General features: G+C 41.4%; 1 protein-coding gene across 1 annotated transcript in view; it reads left to right on the top strand.

The window, feature by feature from the left end:
- The first annotated feature begins 1,441 nt into the window (after positions 1-1,441).
- The window catches only part of acsf2 (acyl-CoA synthetase family member 2), a 72,530-nt gene continuing 50,587 nt past the window's right edge, over positions 1,442-23,384 (top strand). Inside the window, exons 1-8 of the mRNA XM_084323518.1 lie at positions 1,442-1,831; positions 3,580-3,775; positions 7,902-8,030; positions 9,521-9,574; positions 14,972-15,090; positions 17,084-17,246; positions 18,673-18,768; positions 19,874-20,025. Of these exons, the coding sequence (XP_084179644.1) occupies positions 1,713-1,831; positions 3,580-3,775; positions 7,902-8,030; positions 9,521-9,574; positions 14,972-15,090; positions 17,084-17,246; positions 18,673-18,768; positions 19,874-20,025 (1,028 nt within the window). The 5' untranslated portion in view covers positions 1,442-1,712. The remainder of the gene's footprint in view (positions 1,832-3,579; positions 3,776-7,901; positions 8,031-9,520; positions 9,575-14,971; positions 15,091-17,083; positions 17,247-18,672; positions 18,769-19,873; positions 20,026-23,384) is intronic.

The following is a 23,384-nucleotide window of genomic DNA, read 5'->3' as shown; positions in this document are numbered from 1 at the left end:
TGTTCTATGGTGTGTGGTATATTCTATGGTATGTGGTATGTTCTATGGTATGTGGTATATTCTGTGGTATGCTCTATGGTATATTCTATGGTATGTTCTATGGTATGTGGCATGTTCTATGGTGTGTGGTATGTTCTATGGTATGTGGTATGTTCTATGGTATGTGGTATATTCTATGGTATGTGGTATGTTCTATGGTATGTGGTATATTCTATGGTATGTTGTATATTCTATGGTATGTGGTATGTTCTATGGTATGTGGTATATTCTATGGTATGTGGTATATTCTATGGTATGTGGTATGTTCTATGGTATGTGGTATGTTCTATGGTGTGTGGTATATTCTATGGTATGTGGTATGTTCTATGGTATATTCTGTGGTATGCTCTATGGTATGTTCTATGGTGTGTGGTATGTTCTATGGTATGTGATATGTTCTATGGTATGTTCTATGGTGTGTGGTATGTTCTATGGTATGTGATATGTTCTATCGTATGTTCTATGGTGTGTGGTATGTTCTATGCTATGGTATGTTCTATGGTATGTGGTATGTTCTATGGTGTGGTATGTTCTATGGTATGTGATATGTTCTATGGTATGTTCTATGGTGTGTGGTATGTTCTATGGTAAATTATTTATTTCAAATAGATTGAGAATGTACCCATTTTCAAAGTTGAATAAATGTTTCATTTTCAAATGTTGTGATGCTTTGTGTGTTCTGCTTTATGTGTCCACCCCGTCATGTGCTGGTCCACCCTGTCATGCACTGGTCCACCCTGTCATCTTGATAGTTTTTAATAATAATTCAATCATACTGTGAGATATCTGTTTAAATAATCTAGTGTGTTCAATAGCTAAGTGGGGGGCAATAATATGCAAATAAAAAACTGCATCCAAATATCACAGTTTTCTCCTAATTATAAAATATATATGTGCAAATTGTATGTGTTTCTTTTTAAAACAGGTGGTTTACATAAAATCTTTTATTTATTTATAATTTAAAGCAAACAAATAACCCTGTTCAGGAAAGGGACATCATACCTTTCTGAAAAAGTAATTTTCATCTTAATATTGCAATGAAAACATATTTAACAGTATTATGTCCATGACAGGGTGGACATATCTCATGGTTTATTCTTTGAATATATGCCCATAATTATCTGAAAATGTGTGGGAGCTCAGCTTATATATATTTCTACAACTTCAGTATCTACTATTTATGATAAGACATAAATGGAATGGGAAATTAAGATTAACATTTCTGAGTATTGTGAGGGTTGAAAGGCACTCTATGGTGATATTGACCCTTTTAGTGCCTTTGAGGTGCTTTGGTACCATGAGGTGCAAGCATAGTCGTAGTACCCTTGAATGAGTGCTCCTGCCAGAGTCTTCAGGGTATTCTTGTTTACCAGAGAGGAGATCCGGTACAATAATCCTTACGAGAACCCCTGGATAGGCTATTGCCAGAGTTCAGCCCTTCCATCGGAATGCGCTGTCGCAAAAATTTACAAGGCGTTTTATGCTCCTGTTTGTGGGCTGTAACTTCATAACACGCTGCACGCTGTAATTACAAGATAGGCGACCACAAGAAAGAAACTAATCGTTGCCCTCTATAGGTTACTTTGCATGGCGCACGTTGTTGTCATTCTTAAAACATTTCCGGTGTCGTCTTCTTCTTGCAGAGGACTGCAGTAGTAAATTAGTAACCAGCAATGATTTCGAAGATTGCATATTGTTCTCAAACTCTGCGGAGACGTTTTATTTTCTCCAAGACGTCGACAGCTTTTCGAAGACCATGGGGAAATCATGGTTTACCCACAGTAGGAACGCGGTAAGTCGCCGAGATGGGCATACAGTAGCATGCAGGACTTCAAAGAATAAACGTATAATATCATTATATATATTGTTGGTCATACCTGACAAAACATGATTATCCACATTGCGTCTGAATGAATGAATGAATGCATGAATGAATGAATAAACTGTATTTAACAGATTGCAGAATGGGTACAATACAGTACGGCTCAATACACACATTATTGTTAAGGGGCTGCAGACCAGAGAAAGACGTTTGTCTTGTTTACATCAGGGTCCCCCATTTTCAATTCATAGTGAATTTATTTAACATTTAAAAAGCCTTTATATCAGACTTTAGAAACGAATGAAACATTGGCACGCGGTTAATTATTACGTAAATTATTTAAGCTCCTACTTCTAGTCAAATAAATGTGTGTTCAAAAGTAGGCGAGACCCAGATGCTCTCGCTGTAAAATGCAGTGTGATATTATTTAAAAATTGTAGTTAAAAAAGAAAGCGCCATTCAAACATTGCACTAGTACAAGTTCCACACGTTTCTTAAAGTTGACCTACTTGGCCAATGGCCATACTGCACGGTCTGCAGTATATTTGAATACCGTTATGTCACAAATGTATCAGTACTAAATACCTATATGTCCCTATGCCATAAATGTCATGTATGTTGTGTATGTCATAAATGTCTATATGAATTGAAAATGGGGGACCCTGATGGAAACAAGACAAACGTCTTTCTCAGGTCTGCATCCCCTTAACAATTGTATGTATTGAGCCGTACTGTATTGTACCCATTCTGCAATCTGTTAAATAAAGTTTTCATTCATTCATTCATTCATTCATGCACAGCAGTACTTGTTTATCATCTTTCCCTTACGAGAAACTCGGAGAAAGTATAATTTATTTCCTACCACATTTTTTTCCACTTCAACAAAATAACGGGTGTGGTCTCGTCTAACGCTAGCAGATAACCCACCCCTTTACACTATACTGTACTCCTTATTTAATCATTATTATACTGGCAATACTCTCTTTTCCCTGTCTGCCTGTCACGCTTCTATGTGTTTTTCCAAGGTCCAACTGGGCGTTTTGTTTTTACCATATTCATGTGGGGTATATTCAGACACTCTTGAAGAGTTTGATTTGTAGATGAAAATCTAATCTTTTATTACTCCAATGTTTACAAAATAGGCTATTTACACTGAGGGGCAGCCCTCATTTACAGTTCAATTAACATAATCAGTAGCCTAATCACAAAATGAAGTTAAAAGCTATTGTAAAAAGCAGTGTATAGGTCCTTGTAGCTCTTGTCAACCAGTGAGAGGAAAGCGGGGCTATCCATTTCCACTTGTTTCCATGGGGATTATCTGGACACTGTAGGCTGCAGTCTATTTGACCTATTACCTAAACTACTACACAAGTAGCCTACCTATACGATAGGTCACTTCATTAGGCTGCAACTCTTGAGTGTTTATATTATGTTTTATTTTATTTTGTGGCTGTAAAATATTTATATTGCTATGTTTGTAAACATCTAAACAGATCTATATCTCGATTTACAATGGGGTTAAGAAAGTTTTACCTCTACAGATCAAACTCTTCTAGAATGTTTGTGAGAATACGCCACATTGGTAAGAAAAAAAAATCACTGATTGGAGTACTATCAATTACTGTCGAGATATAATAAGAAGTCTAAAATGTTGACAAATCTGCGGCTGCCTATTGATCCTTTAAAACTCTTCCTCCCATCTTTCTGGTCTCATTCAGTGCTATACACGTGGATGGCCCACCCAACATCCCCACGCTCACCACCAGCTATGCCCACGGCACCTCCAGCAGGTCCCTGCTGTGCAGCACAGTAGCAGAGGTCCTGGAGAGGACAGTCGAGCGCTTCCCAGACAGAGAGGCTGTGGCTTTCCTTCAGGACGGAGTCCGGAAGACATTCTCGCAGTTCCAGCAGGATGTGAGTGGAAACTGGAGTTCCTGGATTTTATATCCAGCAGATCAGGTTGCTACCGGCAGCACCCCCTGCTGCTGTCTGTTGATTGATTTTAATTTATTGAAACTTTTTTAAATCTATTCCCGAAAAGGACATCAGGGTTTGCCCTCATTTGCAATGCAGAGATTGCAAATACAAACGGTTCAGAATACATATAAAATGGATATAAACACATTTGCATAAATAGGACAAAACACAGGTGAAAACAAAGAAGGAGAGATCAAATAAAATCTCCTATATCATTTGTTGTGACCATCTTACCTACAGCGGTATGAGGTGAGACTGTCTGTGTGGGCTATTTGTGAGATGGTCATTCAGGGTAAGCAGGAATTCCTGTACTCAAAGCCTCACCCCCTCCCCAACCCTTCCACCAAGTGTGGAACTCGCTCCTCAGGGGAAGGGTTAAGTTGCCCATGGATGCAGATCAGAATTATTTGTCAATAAGTTCCCAACTGCTGTGCATTTTCCTTGCTTATTGGGCCTCTAAATACTGTATATTACTGTATGTTACCTTGTTCCAAAAAGGTGTTGTGGCGTCTTAGTCAAGTCAACTTTATTCACAAAAAAATACCTCACAACAACAAACAAGGAGCACATCAGACACAATAAGAAGTGAATGAGTTGTTGTTTTTAGCCGCTTCTTAAAAATGTCAATAGACTTTGCTGATTTGATGTGTTCAATTGACCCATGCCCACATAAAATCCACCTGACCAGTGATGACTGATGATACCATCGAAAAACACTGAATCACGCTATAAAACCTCTCCTCACTGTAGAAACTGGGGAACAGGCCAATCTTGCTTGTGGCAAGGATAGCAGCCCTAAACTGGCCCAAAAACACGTGACCACTATTGCTTAACCCTTTCACTGCCACACTACCAAAACGGTTAACCCTTTCACTGCGGCGACACACAGAAGGTTAATCCTTTCACACGTCGGTTGTGATAGTTAAGGGTTAACCTTCTGTCGTGTGGCAGTGAAAGGGTTAAGTGTAAATTAGTGGGAAAAGCCCAATAAGTATGTACATCTCTGCCTATGGAGGACCGTTTACATTACAATCTGGTAAACACTGCTGTCCTCAGAGCTTATGAACTCCTACCTGAAGCCGACAGGCAATTATTTAGAACAAATGAGAAGACTACCACCCAGACTTATTATGAGTGCACTTTTTGATAAGTGGAGCCAGGCCCAGGTTGCAATTTATGATAACCTCTGAACTGATTCTGCTGGAGGAAATTCACAATTTGCCTGCCAGAGAGGGCTGTCTTTTATCTAAATGAGCAGAAAGTTGTGACTCTAAAATTTGCGACTGCAGTACTGCCCGATGAGAACTGGCCTAACACACACAAGTGTTTTTGCTCCTCCGGTTTGGAGAGATTGGATTCCCTAGTGAGCGAAGAGTTAACCCCCCAAAAGTTTCTGTTGTAGCTCCAGAGAATGTTATTGTCATGAACAAGGCCACCTTATAGCTGCTTGCCCCACTCTTAAAGAAAGCATATAGAGACATAGAGAGCATGTCAAAAATGCCAAGAGTCCAGCTTCGATAAGTCTAATACAAACTGGATCCGACATTGCTCAATCTGTGAATTTGGCGGAGATGGGGAGAGACTAAATTAAATTTGTGGCCGTTTATTTCTCTATTGAGTGAGGACAAAAAAATCACGATCAATACTGGGGCGACGGGTAATCAATCCTGCCCTTCTCAAATGATTCATACTGTGGCTCAGATATCCTGGTGTGGGGATTAACAGAGTATAGTGCGTGTGCCTTTGCATTATGTTCAGTTGTCAAATTCCATGACACAGACCTAGATTTTTCAGTTCCCCAGACGTGCCGTGAACTCCGCCATTTTCTCAGGATGGCTGGTTATTGTGCGTTTTGTAAAAACGTTGCCGCCGTCACAGCTCGATTAAGGAGCTTAGTAAACCCCAAAAACAACATTACGTGGTCAGTGAAATGTTAGTGTGCTTTTTGATTTACATACAGTCTCAACCGACCCAGGCTGTAAATAATCCATGTTTTATGTATCAACAATGGTGATACTCTCAACATAGGGGCCCCCCAGGGCTGTGTTCTGAGTCCCCTCCTCTACTCCCTGTACACACATGACTGTATCTATGGCACAGCGGAACAACAACACAATCATCAAATTTGCTGACGACACAGTAGTGGTGGGCCTGATCTCTGCAAACGATGAGAGGGCCTACCTGGAGGAGGTCAAGGTTCTAGCGGGATGGTGTCAAGAGAACAGCCTCTCCCTGAACGTCAGCAAAACAAAGGAGATGATTGTGGACTTTAGGAGGTCGGGGGTCAGGGACTACAGCCCCCTCAGCATCGACGGGGCACCGGTTGAGAGAGTGAACAGTTTTAAGTACCGATGTAGCCAATGCTCTCCTCTGCATGGCCCTGTGCTTGCTGCTCCAAAGTTTAATCGCTTGAAGTGGGCATGAAGCAGGCGCAGTGCTCCTGCAGGAGGATGAACGTGGCATTGATTATCCATTTGGATAATTAATATTTAAAAAGCACCACATTCCAGCACTGTTGAAAAGGAAGCATTGTCTTTGCTTTTGGCTTCACAACATTGAGCCTGGTTCGATGCCAACTGTTGTTTTCTCTGTCCACAATCCTCTTGGTCGCCTTGGCTCAGATGCAGAATAGCAACCAGAGACTGATGTGCTGGTCTCTCTTGGTGCAAGATTACAACGTTGACATTCATTATAAGAATGGCTTGTATAATGTGATGGCTGATGCTCTGCCATTGTGTAATTTTCTCTTTAAACATAATGTATGGAAATAACCTTTTTTGTAATTGTATCTAACCTTGTCTATCAATTCAAATAGTCAAGTAGCAGCCAGTAAGAGGGAAACACTCTGTTTTTGTTGGTACACTCATTTGTGTATGTAATGTTTTCTATTTTTAAGGTAGGTTAGATTTAGTATTTCTGTTTTCCTTTAGTTTTCTTAGAAAGGTTGTGTTTTGTTTGGGCAATGCTCTGCTCTGCTCTGAATCTTCTAATCTGAACCAATACTTTGCCCTTTTGAATTATGATTTCATGGCTCTCCTTGGGAGTTGGAAGAGTGGGGGTCCCAGATTCCCATGCCCAGATTCCCCTAGGCCAGGGCTGTAACAATAGTATATTTATACCTGTATTACTGTACATAATAATACTGTAACACTGTACAACAGTGTACATACATCAGATTGGCATGCCATTAGTACTCAGTCAGTAGTACTCATTTATATATATTCCAGTTTAATCACTAGTACATTGTATATTGCTATTACATTTTACTGTTACATTTGCACTCTGCAAATCTGCAGAGTTATTGCAATCTAATAAAACTGATGATAACATATCATTGCTTCAGATAGCATAGCTTCCACCTTTACTCAGTGTATTGGGTCAATTTCTTCAGCTATACAGTCTGACCTTAGAAATGTCAGTGTTATATTTGATCAGGCTATGTACTTTGATCAACACATCATGTGTTGTTTCACAACCTGAGCTAGAGTTGATCATTCACACGTTTATATCATCCCGGCTGGACAACTGCAATTCCCTTTTCACCCGCCTCAGCAAGTCGTCCCTGAACCGTCTACAAATGGTCCAGAACTCTGCTTCAAGGCTATTGACCAGGTCCAGCAGGTCAACTCTCATCATACCCATCATATCTTCTTTACACTGGCTTCCCATTAAGTATAGGATTCATTTTAAGGTACTTGTTTTCACATAGAGCCATGCATGGTCACGCACCTGTGTACATCTGTGACCTGATTAATCCATATATCACCAGTAGGTCACTTAGGTCTTTTGACCAGGGCTTACTGGCTGTCCCTTGCTCTCGAACCCCAAAAAAGGTGATCATGACTCTGAAGTTACGACTCCCGATATTGTCGAACGCTCTTCCTATAGGCATACGATCTGCAGTCTTTTGTTGGCGTGTTTTTAAAAAGCTGCTGAAGACTCATTTATTCAACCTGGCCTTTTGTCTTGTAATTCCAAAATGTTCTATTTTATGGTCTTTTTAACAATTTCTCATTCTTTGTGAAGCATTTTGTGACTCTGCTCTGCTCCCATGACTGTGTAGGTGGATCAGGCTGCTGCAGGGCTGCTGGCCATGGGTCTGAAGAAGGGAGACCGCCTGGGCATGTGGGGACCCAACACGTATGAATGGATCCTATTCCAGTTTGCCACAGCCAAAGCTGGCATTATATTGGTGAGTGAAAAAATACAACACGATTCTATATCCTTTAAGGTTAAAATCAATTCAGAAATGTTCAACGATTTCTTTATTTTTAGCTGCGACCAGCAGCTCTATACAGGTTACTCTGTCTGTCTGTTGGTTTGTCCACAGAATTCCCAACAGTCTAAAGGCCACAGTTTTTGCCCTAGGAGGCTAAAATGGATGGAGGTCAAGTGTGTACTGTATGTGTTTGTGTGTGTTCATGCCAATTGGCTAAAAGGGGGCTTGGCAATGGGAGTGACCGATCGCAAAAAGCGACATAACTTCCAAATGGATTCACAAACTTGCACAATAATTTGTGGAAAGGTTGGTCATGAGCCAAAGGACCCAAAGGACTGATTAACTGTTCATGCCAATTGGTAAAAAATGGGAGTGGGAGTGGCCTATAACAAAAAGGATAACTTCTAAACAGATTCAAACTTGGTCAAACTTTGTGGAAAGCTTGACCATGGGGCAAGGACACACACACATAGCCGTGTGTGTATGCACGTACGCAGTCGCAGCTATAGCACGTTTGCACTTATTCTTTCTTTCACAACTTTCAGCCTTGTGATATGGTTTCTATAACTGTAAACTGTACACTATAAATCCTACAGATTATCTGAGCAGAAAACACACAATATACTGTACATAGACATCTAACATAATCTATTGAATTTCCTTCCCAGCAAGAATATAAGAGTTGTACCCTTCCTGCTGACTTGTCGTACAGAACTTGTAAGTCGTTTTGGATAAAAGCGACAGCTAAATGACCAAATGTAAATGTATATATTTTGAATCAAATCGTGTCCCCATACACACTTGTATGTACAGTAGATGCTTATCTTCCATAAGAGACCGAAAACCCACTTAGTCAAGGAATACTTTACCCCCCCTATTGCACTTGATCTGGTAGAATTAGATTTAGTTAAATAAAATAAAAGATAATTATAAAAAATTTAATAATTTTGGCTACTTTTTATGTTGGTGAAACAATCATTTGAACGGATTCTACTTTTATGTTTTGTGTTTTGCTGTGGATCAGAGCTTCTGCTGAGTCCCTCAAATGTAAAAAGAAAAATGCTATTTTCTAGCTACAGGGTTCCCACTGAGTCTTGAAAAAGTCATAAAGAGCCTTAATTTATTAATCAGAATTTTAGGCCTTAAAAACGTCTTAGAAATGTATTCTATGTTGCGATAACTTCTCTGTATCATGTTTAAAATGTGTTTGGGGGAAATGTCCGGGCTGCAATGTAAGCAGTACTTTAAGCATTGCAGTAGAAATGGGTATCAAATTCTATTCAAAGTGGTCTTTAAAAGTCTTCAATTTAACTTGTTGAAACCTGCAGGAACCCTGAACTAGGAAATTATGCTGATTACACATTCTGCTTTTGCTTAAAAAAAAACTAAATATGGGTGAAGCAAGTAATTTCCTGTGTCTTTTCGACCATTGTGTAAGTTTGTATTTGTTCATCACCCTACAGGTGGCTGTGAACCCTGCTTACCAACCACAAGAGGTTGAGTATGCGTTGCGTAAGGTGGGTTAAACATAACTTTTCTCCCCCCAATGTAGTTGTTAGGACACTTCCCTCCTGGTCGTTGCACTGCCCTACTGTTGGTCTGGGGAGGGTGTAGGCTACCCTACTGTTGGTCTGGGGAGAGTGTAGACCAGGGGTTCCCAACCTTTTTTCCCCCAGGGACCCCCAAACATCTCTTATGAAATTCCTCGACCCCCCCCCCTAATAAAATATCATAAAATACTTTATTTTTTGTCATTTTAATACTTTTTTTTGTCATTTTAATAACAAACTGCTTATACACAGGCATATGCATCATAATTAGACCCACTATGCTTCTTTGACTTGTGCCTTCAATCAACAAATCTCATCTTGCACCATATGTATTTCAAAATGTTGGCCAATATTCAAATCCTGTATTCATCCTCTCAAATCAGGCCCTAATGGTGAACGGTTTGCATTTATGTTGAATGAAGTAAGAATCCACTGCAGTAAAAATATCCTCACCTCGAGTGGTGGTAGTAAGGTTGACTGACAAGAGAATGTCCTGCTTCAGATCCTCATTTTCGATATACTGCACATAAACGATGAGCACAGCCTCGTCTGCGACAGTTGTAGTTTCATCAAGTTATATGGCAAATGGACCCTTTCTAAGCTTTTCTGACAGCTGCTGCTTGCAATCACTTGACATCTTATCAATTCGGTCTTTCACTACATTGTTCGAGAGTGGTACTGATTTTAGTTTATCCGCCACCTGTGGGCCGCACAGTTTCTAAACCATTTTGATGCAGGCTGGTTTGATGAGCTGCTCGCCAATATTGTGCGGTTTCTTTGCTTTTGCAATTAAAAGCGAACACTCAAAGGAGGCTTCGGTAGCCTTCTGTAAATCACTGCCACCCCTGCTCCACGCTACTCTAACATCAACAGGCTTGTTCGCCTTGAGAGACTGTTCTTTCCTCCGAAAAAAGTCTGGATCCTTCCCAACGGTTTCTGGGTGCTTAGACGCCTGATGTCTCTTCAGCTTGCTGGGCTTCAGGCTCGAGTTTGCCAACTTTTCTCCACAAATCACACACTCAGGTCGTTTGTCTGGTCCCTCAGTGAAGCCCATGGTGATGTAATTTTCGCGATTGCTGTAGGTCCTAACTTTTTTTGCAGATGAGCTGCCGTCATCTCCTTTTCGTTTGTCACACATTTTCGCCTCTGGCGGCTGACTGCAGACGAGCCGAGAAAGTTAACTAGCGTGCTAGGCTAGCTACGGAAAGTGATAGTCAACTGATTCGCGTTTTAGTGGCTACCCGGTAGCCTACTGTTAACGTTCAAAAATCATGTCTAGATGTTTATTTATTTATATTTATTTTTTATTGTAGTGGAGAGACTATTCATGCTTCTGATGATAAAAATATGCTAATTAAATATTTCTCTGAAAAAATAAATAAAAAATCAAATCATCTGTGGTCTGGCGGACCCCAGGTTGGGAATCACTGGTGTAGACTACCCTACTGTCGGTCTGGGGAGGGTGTAGACTATCACATGCCTCCTCCGAACCAGCCACTTCTTTTCACTTGACAGCGAGGAGTTTCACTGAGAACGCACACAGAGGTTCATGTTATTTCCCCCAGATCCCCTCTTCTGAACGGGCCCCCCCGACCGACCAGTAGGAGTCACTATTGCAATGACCGGGACTGGGACTAGTGCACTGCAACCTTGCCCAGGCCCGACGGGGCCTGGCCCGGCAGGTTCGGGCTGGGTAGGGCTTTTTTTTTAATAATTTTTTTTTCTTTTTTTTTCATATAACTAGGGTTATAGGATAACCTTCGTTTTCCTTAAGATTCGTTTTCTCTTTTGCGCCAAGCTGTCATCGGAGAAACATTTGGATGTAATTACCGCAGCGCGCAGGGAGAACTCAGGCCGGGGACAACTCGATTGGTTGTGTTGGAATATAGCCAGTTGGCGAACGTTTTATTTGTTCTTGGATGTATGTAGCCGGTTGGCGAAGTTTTGTTAAAGTTGTTCAACGCGTTGCTGACGTCGTGGTGAGTGATGTTTATTATTTGCTGGGTCGCTACCTGTTTTGTTGTGCTTTTCATTATGTTGGTCTGCTCGAAATCTGATTTCTGTTAGTAGGCTATTGTGTGTCGTGTGTGTGTGTGTGTGTGTGTGTGTGTCAAAGAAGATTCTATATACGTTTTACGAGGCTGCTCTATAAGCGAGCACTGGGAGGGAGGCATTCTAAGAGCAAACAGGCTATGTAAATGCTTCTTAGTTTTCAGCGTGATATGCGTTATTTAGGCAGACCTATTGGACATTTTCGTTTTTGTTTATTTATTAAGTTAATATATAAAGTGTTTAGAATATTTAAAACAAATACAAAAAAATATATATTTTAATAATAATAATAATTTTTTCTGGTTTTCACGCCGGCTAGGGCTTAAAATATTATTTACAGTCGGGCTTATTTTCAGGCAGGGCCTGAAGTTCACTAACTGGGACCCCACCGGCTTCCAACTAGTGGTCTGCAAGGGCCTTGAAATAAAGCCAGAGCCCTGCCCGAGCCCGTGAACTTCAGGCCCTGCCCGAAAATAAGCCCGACTGTAAATAATATTTTAAGCCCTAGCCCGCGTGAAAACCCGAATTTTTTTTATTATTATTATTATTAAAATATATATTTTTTTGTATTTGTTTTAAATATTCTAAACACTTTATATATTAACTTAATAAATAAACAAAAACGAAAATGTCCAATAGGTCTGCCTAAATAACGCATATCACGCTGAAAACTAAGAAGCATTTACATAGTCTGTTTGCTCTTAGAATGCCTCCCTCCCAGTGCTCGCTTATAGAGCAGCCTCGTAAAACGTATTGAAGGCTATAGAATCACACACACACGACACACAATAGCCTACTAACAGAAATCAGATTTCGAGCAGACCAACATAATGAAAAGCACAACAAAACAGGTAGCGACCCAGCAAATAATAAACATCACTCACCACGACGTCAGCAACGCGTTGAACAACTTTAACAAAACTTCGCCAACCGGCTACATACATCCAAGAACAAATAAAATGTTCGCCAACTGGCTATATTCCAACACAACCAATCGAGTTGTCCCCGGCGTGAGTTCTCCCTGCGCCCGGGCCCGGCCGAGCCCGAATTATTTATTAAAAAAAAAGCCCTACCCAGCCCGAACCCGCCGGGCCGGGCCCCGTCGGGCCTGGGCAAGGTTGCAGTGCACTACTTCCAACCCACGAACATTGACAATTGTGTTCGTTGGCACGACTGACCAAGCCTGAAGTAGCGCTGCCGGGAGATGAGTCTCTGAGTTGGTAGGCGAGTGCTTTTACCTGTACACTACCCAGACTCCCCAAACATAAAATAACTTCAATAGGGAGACTTCAGACAAGGACAACACTTCAATAAGTAAAAAGCTATACTAAATCACTGGACATGTTTTGCAGATGCAGTGTGTTTTATTTTTTCCGGGTCATAACTGTTGTCATGTTGTTCTTGTGACATTTAGGAAGGCATTTCCTTAACCTCTTAACTGGCATCGACCCGGCCCCGGGTTAGGGTTAATACAATATATATAGAATTAAAGCCCTATTTGTTGCCTGTCGATTGCCCTTTCAGGCGACAAAATCCGCTCAGCGGTTCTCGAGTTACATGCCGATATGTGAGGCATGTGCCAAGTACACAGCAGAGTCAGATTACACCCCGACTCCGTCAATCTCGAAAATTATTGGACAGGGTTGTAGCCAATGAGTGTGGCTTTCCAATGATGCCCCACATGGGGATGTGTGAATCTGGGATCTAGGTGAAAAGTCACGAGCGAATACAGGAAAAGGAAAAATGCTGAATGAATCGAAGTCAATGAGGAAATGGAAACCTGCAGAGCTGTTTCTATTCACAAACCCACCAAGGGGGGGGGGGGGGCTCGTTTTCCGACGCTGGGATCATTACAAAGGCATGTTTTATGATGGGGTTCGGTAAAATAGATGTTACCTTTGTCAGCAGGTCCACCAAAACCCTGTCCACTCTTGATCCAAGTGTCTTGGGTCAGAACGGAAACAATAAATATAACGTTAGTTGGCCCTGGCAGCGCCAGGGTAATGTTACATCTAGATAACAGATAACGTTACATCCAAACAGCCTGTTTGAAAATGCTATAATCCAACATAGTTTGGTGAAAACGCACATTATCATCCATAAGTGTGATCATTTTGTCCTCTTCATAATAATCTCCAATAGTTTGCGGTCGCCATTGCCGGTACCAGTTGCCTCTGGTGTGCTCTCCCGGCGGCGACTATACCAGCGTTGAACAGAATACGTTACCTCCTCGGCCGGTTTGTCTATAGTATTTTTATGATTTACTCGACCTAGCATACCGTGCGGCAAAGGGAACCGCTCCCGCCTACCTCCGGTCAATGGTCTCTAACTACACACCCTCAAGACCCCTACGCTCTGCATCTTCTGGCCACCTCAGACCTACTCCTATCCAAGCTCCGGGAGGGTCATCAAAGAGAAGTCGCCTATTCTCAGTCCTTGCCCCACAATGGTGGAATGAACTACCCACCCCAGTTAGGACAGCCGAAACCCGTCCAATCTTTCGCCGTCGACTAAAGACGCACTTCTTCAACCATTATCTGAAAAAAGAAAAAAAAAAAAACCTTACTGTCATGCACTTGTCTTAATAAACTAACCTACACTGTAACACGCAACACTTTGATGAACATTGTTACTCAGCTGATAGAGTTGTACCCTTCCTGATGACTTGTCGTACAGAACTTGTAAGTCGCTTTGGATAAAAGCGTCAGCTAAATGACTAAATGTAAATGTAAATGTAAATGGATCTTTCGAACGCTAATTTATATGTTCGGCGAAAAATGCAGCCCGAGCCGCTAGACGCTCGCAAAGTGCCGTGACTTTGGTGCAAGGGCAAAACGGCACGTATACGTGCCAGTGCATGTTAAAAGCTTAAACTGACCAATGGATACTAAAGTACTGAGTTTTAAAGTGCTTTGCAAAACATTCCATGTGTCATCATGGGGAACAAAAACTAAAAGCAGATTTTCCTAATTCAGTGCAAACTCTGGGGACCTTTTTTAAGCCTAAGCCAATCAAGTTTCAAGTTGTTTTATTTGTCCTGTATAAAGTGTAAAATGTACATATAAATGTACATTACAGTAAAATTCTTGGTTCTGTATAAGCCCCCTGAGAATGTGCTTCATACAGTAAAACATTGTAAAAAGAATAAAGTCCAAACACTACAAAATATAAAATGTACAACCTAAAGTACAAAATGCAAACAATGAGGTACAAAAAAATCTAAATGCAATCACCAGAGCAGAGTATGATAAGGACCAGAGTTCCAGTCAAGTAATGAAGTGATGTAATAATGGACTTTTTCTATCTGTGCAGGTGGGATGTACTGCAGTAGTGTGTCCAACACAGTTTAAGACTCAGAGATACTGTGACATGTTGAGACAGATCTGTCCAGAGATTGAGTCTGCAAGCCCAGGAAACATCAAGAGTGCTAGGTATGAGCATTAGTATAATGTTGGACCTCTCCTACCCTTCTCAGCACAATCCATGCTGTTCTTCACGCTGGATACCCACAGCCCCTGCTAGTTAACCACAAAACCAATGCAAAGTCAATGGCAGTGTTGTAGTCGAGTCACTAAATCTCAAGGTCGAGTCTTGAGTCCCCAGTGTTCGAGTCCAAGTCGAGTCCCCATTACCCTAGTCCGTCATCAAGGTTGAGTCCACTCCACAGATGTCTGTTGAAGTTTGAGGTTGTCCCGGTCTTCTCTTCAACAGTTTGTTTACATATAGAACATCTAGCAGTGCTCTTGCTGGAATTTGATGTAAAATCTGTGTAAGCAAAGCGCACTATTCGGGGCGTCTCTTTAGGCATCTTAACACTTTCAGTACCCGAGAGACGAGAGATCTCGTTTTTAATCGTTTCTTTTTATTAGCGATTTCCATTCATCAATCTAGCCTCCCGTTACCACTGGAACTCTCTCTGAGCTCCATTGGGAAAATACCACCCCCTATCGTCTCTCCCTGTGGTACTGCACCCCATTGGACCATCAGAACAGCGTGGAATCAGTGTTTCGACCACCCAGCGTTGGATCAATAAACGCGATCGATATTTGGAATGGCGATCAGGAATTGGAATAATCTTTTTGGAGAACATCTGATCTGAGGTAAGGAATCTATTTGACCAGTCTTAGGATAATCAGAGCTTTTTTCACAGAGATATCAACGTGGGCCCTATGTGTGTGTGCGATCAGGAAATAAGAGAATAGATTTTTCAGCCCGCTTCTATAGCGTGCATAAGTACACATACTATCGATAATCTAGCGTTTATTTGAAAACGATTCATAAATAGGCCGAAAAATGACAACGTGTTTTGTGTATTACAGTAAAGGGCGTTTATCACAGAATCTTCTGGAAGTTTCAAGAAACGAGCGTTTTTCAAAATGGTATAAAACGGAAATTAACCGATTTATAAAAAAAAAAAAAAAAAAGTTTCGACAATGTTGACTGCAAAGAAGTCATTGATAAGCGACGGCCAGATTAGACACATAGCCATAATTTAAGATGTAGTTTATGCGTTCGCAAATATGAGAGCGCTATCATTGAAGTGGGTGGTGGCACTCAAGCGGGTAAATAGGACACAGAGGCTGGCACTGAAGCTGTTATGTACTGAACATGAGGGTATCGACGTGAATCCGCATGTAGGTGGAACACACGTGTCTGCCCTTGCACGAAAATAAATAATGTTACAGCATTATTATACAGTAGCCATCAATATCGTATGCCTAATGATTAGGGCCTATAACAAAAAAGAAAAAAATATTATTTATCAATTTACAAGTCCGAATCTGTGAGTCCTGGACTCGAATACTATAACACTGGCTCCAGGCTGTACAAGCCCTGAACTGAAATCTACCTTGGGTGCATTGTGGAGTAGGTTTCAGCATTTTGTACACACTTGCGCATGGCCCCATTGACTTTGCATTGGTTTTGTGGCTATCTAGCCAAGAGCTGTGGGTATCCAGTATGAAGAACAGCATGGGTTGTGCTGAGAAAGTACTCTACCAATCGATAACATCATTGGTAAGTAGGAAATAGTACTGGATCCAAAATTCTGAACTTACCCTTTAAGGTTCACTATGTTGCAAATGTTGAAAGACACTGAAATTCCTGGCCAGAAGTTATTCAGAAACAACAAACATCCATGAAGACTGTTTGTTTGTTTGTTTGTTTGTTTGTTTATTCTTTTGTTGGCAGAATAAACTATACGTTTAAAAACATGAAACGGAAGCATAAGGGTTTCTAGATTTTAAGTTTCCAGAGCTAATTTGTAAACCATGTCCAATGGTTAGGCTTTTGAATTGTAAAGATCAACATTTAATCAAGATAAACAGGTTTTCTTTTTTTTCTTTTCATTTGAGGTTAATTATTTGAGTTGGACACGTGTTAATTTGATCTTGATAAAGTACCTGTTTACCCGCTTTCGCACAGGCTGCCAGACCTCAGGACTGTGATTGTAACTGATGGTAGACAACCAGGAATGTACAGTATGGAAGATGTGCTGCAGGCGGGTGACAGCCAGCACATGCGGCAGCTGCAGGACCTGCAGAGGAAGCTGTCCTTCGACGATCCTATCAACATTCAGTTCACCTCGGTACTGCGGAGAATGTAGACATAATTTAGACAAGGCTTATCTTCTTCTTTGTTTGCGCCACAGATTCAAGTTCAAGTTTCAAGTTTGTTTATTATTTGTCACAATAAAATACAGATATTTTATGATGAAAGGCTTGTTTCGGTATGAGCCCATGAGTGTGCTTCATACAGTAAAAAAAGTAAGTAAAGAGGAATATTCAATATACATATATACAATACAGAGTAAAATGAGTAACAGTGAGGTACAATGCAGAAATGAGGTACAAAACTTTAAGTTAAGGTACAAATTCAAATGAGGTATGAATGTAGTGCAAATCTCTTTAATAATAGATCAATAGAATGTAGTGTTAAAGTGTCTAAACTAAAGTGAGTAAAGTGAGTGTTTGTATGTGGATGTGTGTGCACTGCAGTGAGTGTAGATGATGGGTTGTTGTTACATAGTGTCATTGAGTATCATGATGGCCAGGGATAGAAGCTCCTTCAAAGTACTCTCTGTACTGACCATGAGACTGAACTTTGTGTACTGAATGTCTGTGTGTGTGTGTGTTGACAGGAATGCCAAAATAAGTTATAGGTCACATGGTGAAAAGAAAATCTGATATGAGCTGGTAATGGGGAGGTCAGGTTTCATCATTGTTGTTTCCTGCGCGGTCCACCTCACTTGAAATTGCAATGTATTTCCAATGGACACATTTCTAAATCGTCTCGTTTAAAACAAACAAAGCATGAACATTGGCATGGTGTACCTTTCTGTGTGTATTCATCCACAATCTATAGCTCAACATGAAACAATTCGCAATGAATCGTAAAATAATTACGTATAATTTTATTTCAACCAAAAATGCTTAAACAATGTTAGTGATGGAAGGGAACACATTTTGTGCAAAAATGGAAAGCTTGCCAATGTTCATGAGGCAGAATTATTACAATAGCCGATAATACATTTTCCCAATGATGTATGGGTGGACCGTGTGGTAAACTAAAGTGACGTCAGACTACACCTCCCTATGCAAATCCAGTTTCATAGATAGACCGTTCATGAAACCACTGGTGTTGGTGGCTTATACTTTACTGTTCTTCCTGCACCAAGGAGAAAAAGCAGTGCGTTTACATTGACCTACATTTATCATCTCTTATATTTTACCCAGACTTTGCAAATCTTTACCGGTATATATTTTATTTTTAGGTATAAATGTATTGTAAGCTGTAACTCTGCTTCATACATAATTACTATTATTAGTTACACATCGAGTAACTATTATTGTTTCTATTTCTATTATTGTCTTTTTTCATGCATGTACCCCCCCCCCCCCCCCCATGCTGCTATGACACCTGCATTCTTAATAAAGGAACCCTTAATTTGATGAGTTGCTATGAAGTGCCTTGCTATGTCTTTCAGTAACTAACGCCTGTCTATCTGTCACCAGGGCACCACTGGGACCCCTAAAGGTGCTACCCTATCCCACCACAACATAACCAACAACGCCTACTTCGTTGGTACCCGAGTGGGCTATGACTGGAGGGTGAGTGTCCACAATTTTTTTTACTCTAATGTACTTTTATGCGTTGCAGGGATTGTTATCCAGTTTAGGGGTGCAACAAATACATGTGAAGCGATGACATGATTAAACTTCCTCTTGTCACGCAAGGCGGCACATGCCACTACGGCTGCTCCATTATGGCAAAAATCATAATCGTGATTATTTTAGTCTATATTGAGATCACGATTGTTTAACACGATTACTCGTTGACTTTGGAAACATCATGCATATATATATTTTTTTATCCACTTTTTCTCCCCATTTTCAAATTTTTTCTCCCATCCCAATTTCGTATTTCCAATTCTTCCCTCCCCTGTCTTGAACGTTGCTAAACTATGCCTCCCACTGGTCGGCTGTAGTGAGGATAGAAGCCTTGCATCACGTGTCCCCTCCGGTACACGAGGAGGCAGCCTTTCGCATCTTTTCACCGCAGCAGCTCGAACTCTCAGTGGCGAGGAGTAACGCGTGGGAGGCTCACGCTGCCCCCGATACTTCCTGTGTCCGCCGCACCGGCGTCACCCAACCGACCTGTAGGAGTCGCTGTCCACAACGTCCAATCCCCACCCACCGGCCTTCCCACCCTCTAACACTGCCAACTGTGTTAGTATGACGGCCGGCCAAGCCGGTAGCAACGCCGAGAGCTGGGCTCAATACCAGCATATCCTGCGTTAGTGGCGAGCGCCTTGCCCACTGCGCCACTCAGCCGCCAACATAATGCATTTATTGAACTTAAAAAGAAAACGTGTCTTTTTAACAGTGGATTTCCTTGAACTTTAAATACAATTCAATGGACCTGGCTAAGAGTCGATTCTCTTGTTTTCATAATCGTTGGAAGCCAACATCGTAGTTTGAAAATAAAATGTGATTAATTGCCCAGCCCTACATGCCACTGCAATCGCTCACTGCTCTATTCCTAACTGAGGCCAGGCAGCTGAGCAGGGCAGCATCACAGCAAACCCCAGCATGTTTGGGATGGATTACTGGGGAAAATAACCTCTTGCGTTACTAGTTAACAATAATGCAAAGTTTCAAATAAATTGACAGTATTTGATACATGTAATACCTTTGCTCTGACATGTTCCCTCAGCCTCACGTCCGAGTGTGTCTGCCTGTGCCCATGTACCATTGCTTCGGCTCTGTGGGAGGGGGTATGTGTATGGCCGTGCATGGTGTCTCCCTGGTCTTCCCGACTGCCGGTTATGATGGACGGGCCAACCTGGCCGCTTTGGAGAGCGAGAGGTAATGCTCTGGATTAAAGGAATATACATTTTAAATGCCCAATTGGTGATACAATAACTTAACACCAGACAATGGATATGTGTTTTTTTTTTTTTTTTATCAAATTTTTTATATTATTATTTACATGAAAACAAGACAACACAATAACCACAATAACAATACACAGAACTTCACAGGGAAATAACAGAAACAATAATAATACAGAAATAACAAATTATAAAGACAAAAAAAAAGAAAACAGAGTACAACCTTTTAAAATTTAAAGGGGTACTATCTAATAAATGGCCTTTCCCAGTATTCAGCACAGTTTCCCGGCCGTGTGGCCCTATATTAATAAAACTCATATCTCTAATTCTCAAAAAGGCCCATTCTTCCAATTCACCTCACAACATTCACCCTCACCGAGCTGAGTCATCACAAAATGTGCATATCAGTGATGCCAGAGATTTCCCAGCTGCATAACAATGTGGCAGATGCCACCGGGTCACACAGTGGTTGGAGCCCAGCCTCAAAACGGCCTAAGGTCCTGAGGTAGAAAAACGCCGCTTTTGAGTACCCGACTAGAAAAACAAAACAATGAACCTTCTTGAAAAACAAAAACCTACAGAGGTGTTCCATAAACTCACAGGAACCGTGTAAAAGTGTCCAAATAGTGAAGAAATAGCAAAATAGCCCCCCCCCCAATAAAATCCCCCAGTTAAAGTCAAGAGGACAACACAAAAGACAAGACAGACAAGACATTTCCTCCTCCCCCTCCCACGAGACCGCCGGACTCCCCCGAACAAGCACCCCAACCCTGCTCAGCCGCACACGGCGGTCCTGACCTTCTCAGCTGCTGCGAACCACAGGTCAATCCCAGCCTGCCCCACCCCAATCACCCGCGCCGTGGATATCTCAAGATAAATCACATCCAACAGTGTTAGGGACCAGTTAATCACTGTGAGCTTCTCAGGCTCCTTCCATCTCAATGCTATTAGCTTCTTCGCTGCTGTGACGCCCGCTAGGACAACCCTTTTTTGTTGTACGGACGGTAGTGTTGTTATATCGTTCAGGAGTAGCGTAACAGCTGTGAATGGGATAGTTAAGCCACACAGATCTGAAAGTTTGTCCGTTATTGACCTCCAGAAGCGGGCTACTGGTGGGCAATCCCAATACATATGCATATAAGTGCCAGTGGCCCTTTGAGAGCACAAAGTGCACAGAGTCGGTTACCAGTCCCATAGCAAATAGCTTCCTAGGTGTAAGATAGGTCCTATGAATATAATTAAAATTAATTTGCTGGTGATTGGGGTTGCGGCAAGACAATGCCACATTTGCCCAAACATCATCCCAGTCAAACTCGGGGTCCAACTCCGGGATATCCCCACACCAGATTGTATCCAATGATACATTTTTATACGTGGATTGAATTAAGAGCGTATAAAAGTCTGAGACAAACCCTCTGGAGGTCGTCCTGTCCACTATGAGCCTGAGGAAGGGGTGTGGTTGCAAAGCTTGAGCCCACGGCACGCCATGCGCCCTCAGCCATGCGCCCTCAGCGGGTTAATGCGTTAATAAAGCTTTAACTTTGACAGCCTTAGTTATTACACATTCTTACACATACATGTATGTTGAACATCTGAGGTATTGATGAAGTAACAAAGGAAAAAAAAGCCAAAAGCACTTACTCCTCAGACATTCTTTGACAATTTTACAGCCCAAAATACAAAAAAGATCCAGGCGGAATAGGTAACAAAGGGTTGAAGAAATATTGTCTGAACTGTCAGATGCAAACTGGCTGTGTGACATAACCGAGCATCTCGCTCAATTGAATAAGAAGCTGTAGGGACGCAAACAAGTCCCACCCAAAACTTGACCAATATAGTTGTGAACTGAGACAACCCTTATTTTGTTATTTTTGAGTACAGTTACAGTTGTGTGTTCATGCAGACACATACCGTACTTTTCGGACTATAAGCCGCGGCTTTTCCCCCAATTTTTCGACCCTGCGGCTTATATAACGGTGCGGCTTATATGTGACTCGACGTGACCAAACCCGAAAATGTTAAAATCTAAATATTGCTTTTTTGACTGCATTGAAATGTTATTTATCTGTTCCCTTATTTGCTAAACTTAATACAACTTGTAAATGAGTTAATTCTTGTTATTTGTCCGACAGTATTGTGTCCCAATGCTAATTACATATGGTAATTAAACATCAAAACACCTGCGGCTTATAGTCCAGTGCGGCTTATATATGTACACATCATTCAATTTAGCTGCTGCGGCTTATAGTCAGGTGCGGCTTATAGTGCGAAAAGTACGGTAATAGCAATTTCATTACGAATTGAAAATGGGGGACCCTGATGTAAACAAGTCGAAAGTCTTTCTCTGGTCTGCATCCCCTTAACAATTGTATGTATTGAGCTGTACTGTACTGTACCCATTCTGCAATCTGTTAATTAAAGTTAATTAAACTATCTTCCATTAGTTGGATGTATGGCCTCTGCAAGGTTGTGTGCAGCCATTTGTTTTTGTAACATCTGCTACATCTGTCCCACGTGTTCTTTGCAGCTCACAGTTGTTAGTTCTGCCCCTCTTGACTGTGACAAAAAGGTTTTGAACAAACTTAATGTCATAGCTTGTATTTGATGATATTCTTCTTTGTTATTTACTTGAATGGTTTGATCATTGATTGATGGAGTAATATGGGGTTCTGATAAACTAAAATTATTTGTTAAAATAACATAAGCTAACATATATTTTTACATTTATGCAAATGCATTTGCAATATGTATAACTTGAATAAGTAATAAATACAGAAACAACATGTTTAACAATATGTAAATGTGTAGCTACATTTATTTTTACATTACATTAACATTTATACGGTCTTTGGCCCTTTGAGGGCAACCATAATGCTGATGTGGCCCTCTGTGAAAATGAGTTTGACACCCCTGGTGTATTAGTATGACCGACCAGCTAAACTGAAAGCAATGTGGAGCGCTGGGCTCGAACAGGCAAGCCCAGCGTCTCCGTCATTTGTGGCGAGCGCCTTGCCCACTACGCCACGTAGCCGCCCCCTGCTTTGGTCTTTCTAAAGTCCACAACAAGCTCCTTGGTGTTGAGGGCCAGGTTGTTGTCGGTGCACCACGCTGCCAGATGCTGGACCTCCTCCCTGTAGGCCGACTCATTTGTTGTTTTTAACGAAACCCACCACCGCTGTGTCATCTGCAAACTTGATAATGGTGTTGGTGCCATGCTGCGTACAGCAGTGCAGTTGTGGGTGAAGAGGGAGTAGAGGAGAGGGCCCAGCACACAGTCCTGTGGGACACCGGTGTTCAGGGTGAGGGTGGAGGAGAGCAGAGGAGATTGTCTAA

This window comes from Notolepis coatsorum (assembly GCF_963971535.1).
Source record: "Notolepis coatsorum genome assembly, chromosome: 10".
In the NCBI taxonomy this organism is placed as follows: Eukaryota; Metazoa; Chordata; class Actinopteri; order Aulopiformes; family Paralepididae; genus Notolepis; species Notolepis coatsorum.
The sequence above is the reverse complement of the archived record's forward strand: the minus strand, read 5'-3'. Positions and strand labels throughout refer to the sequence as shown.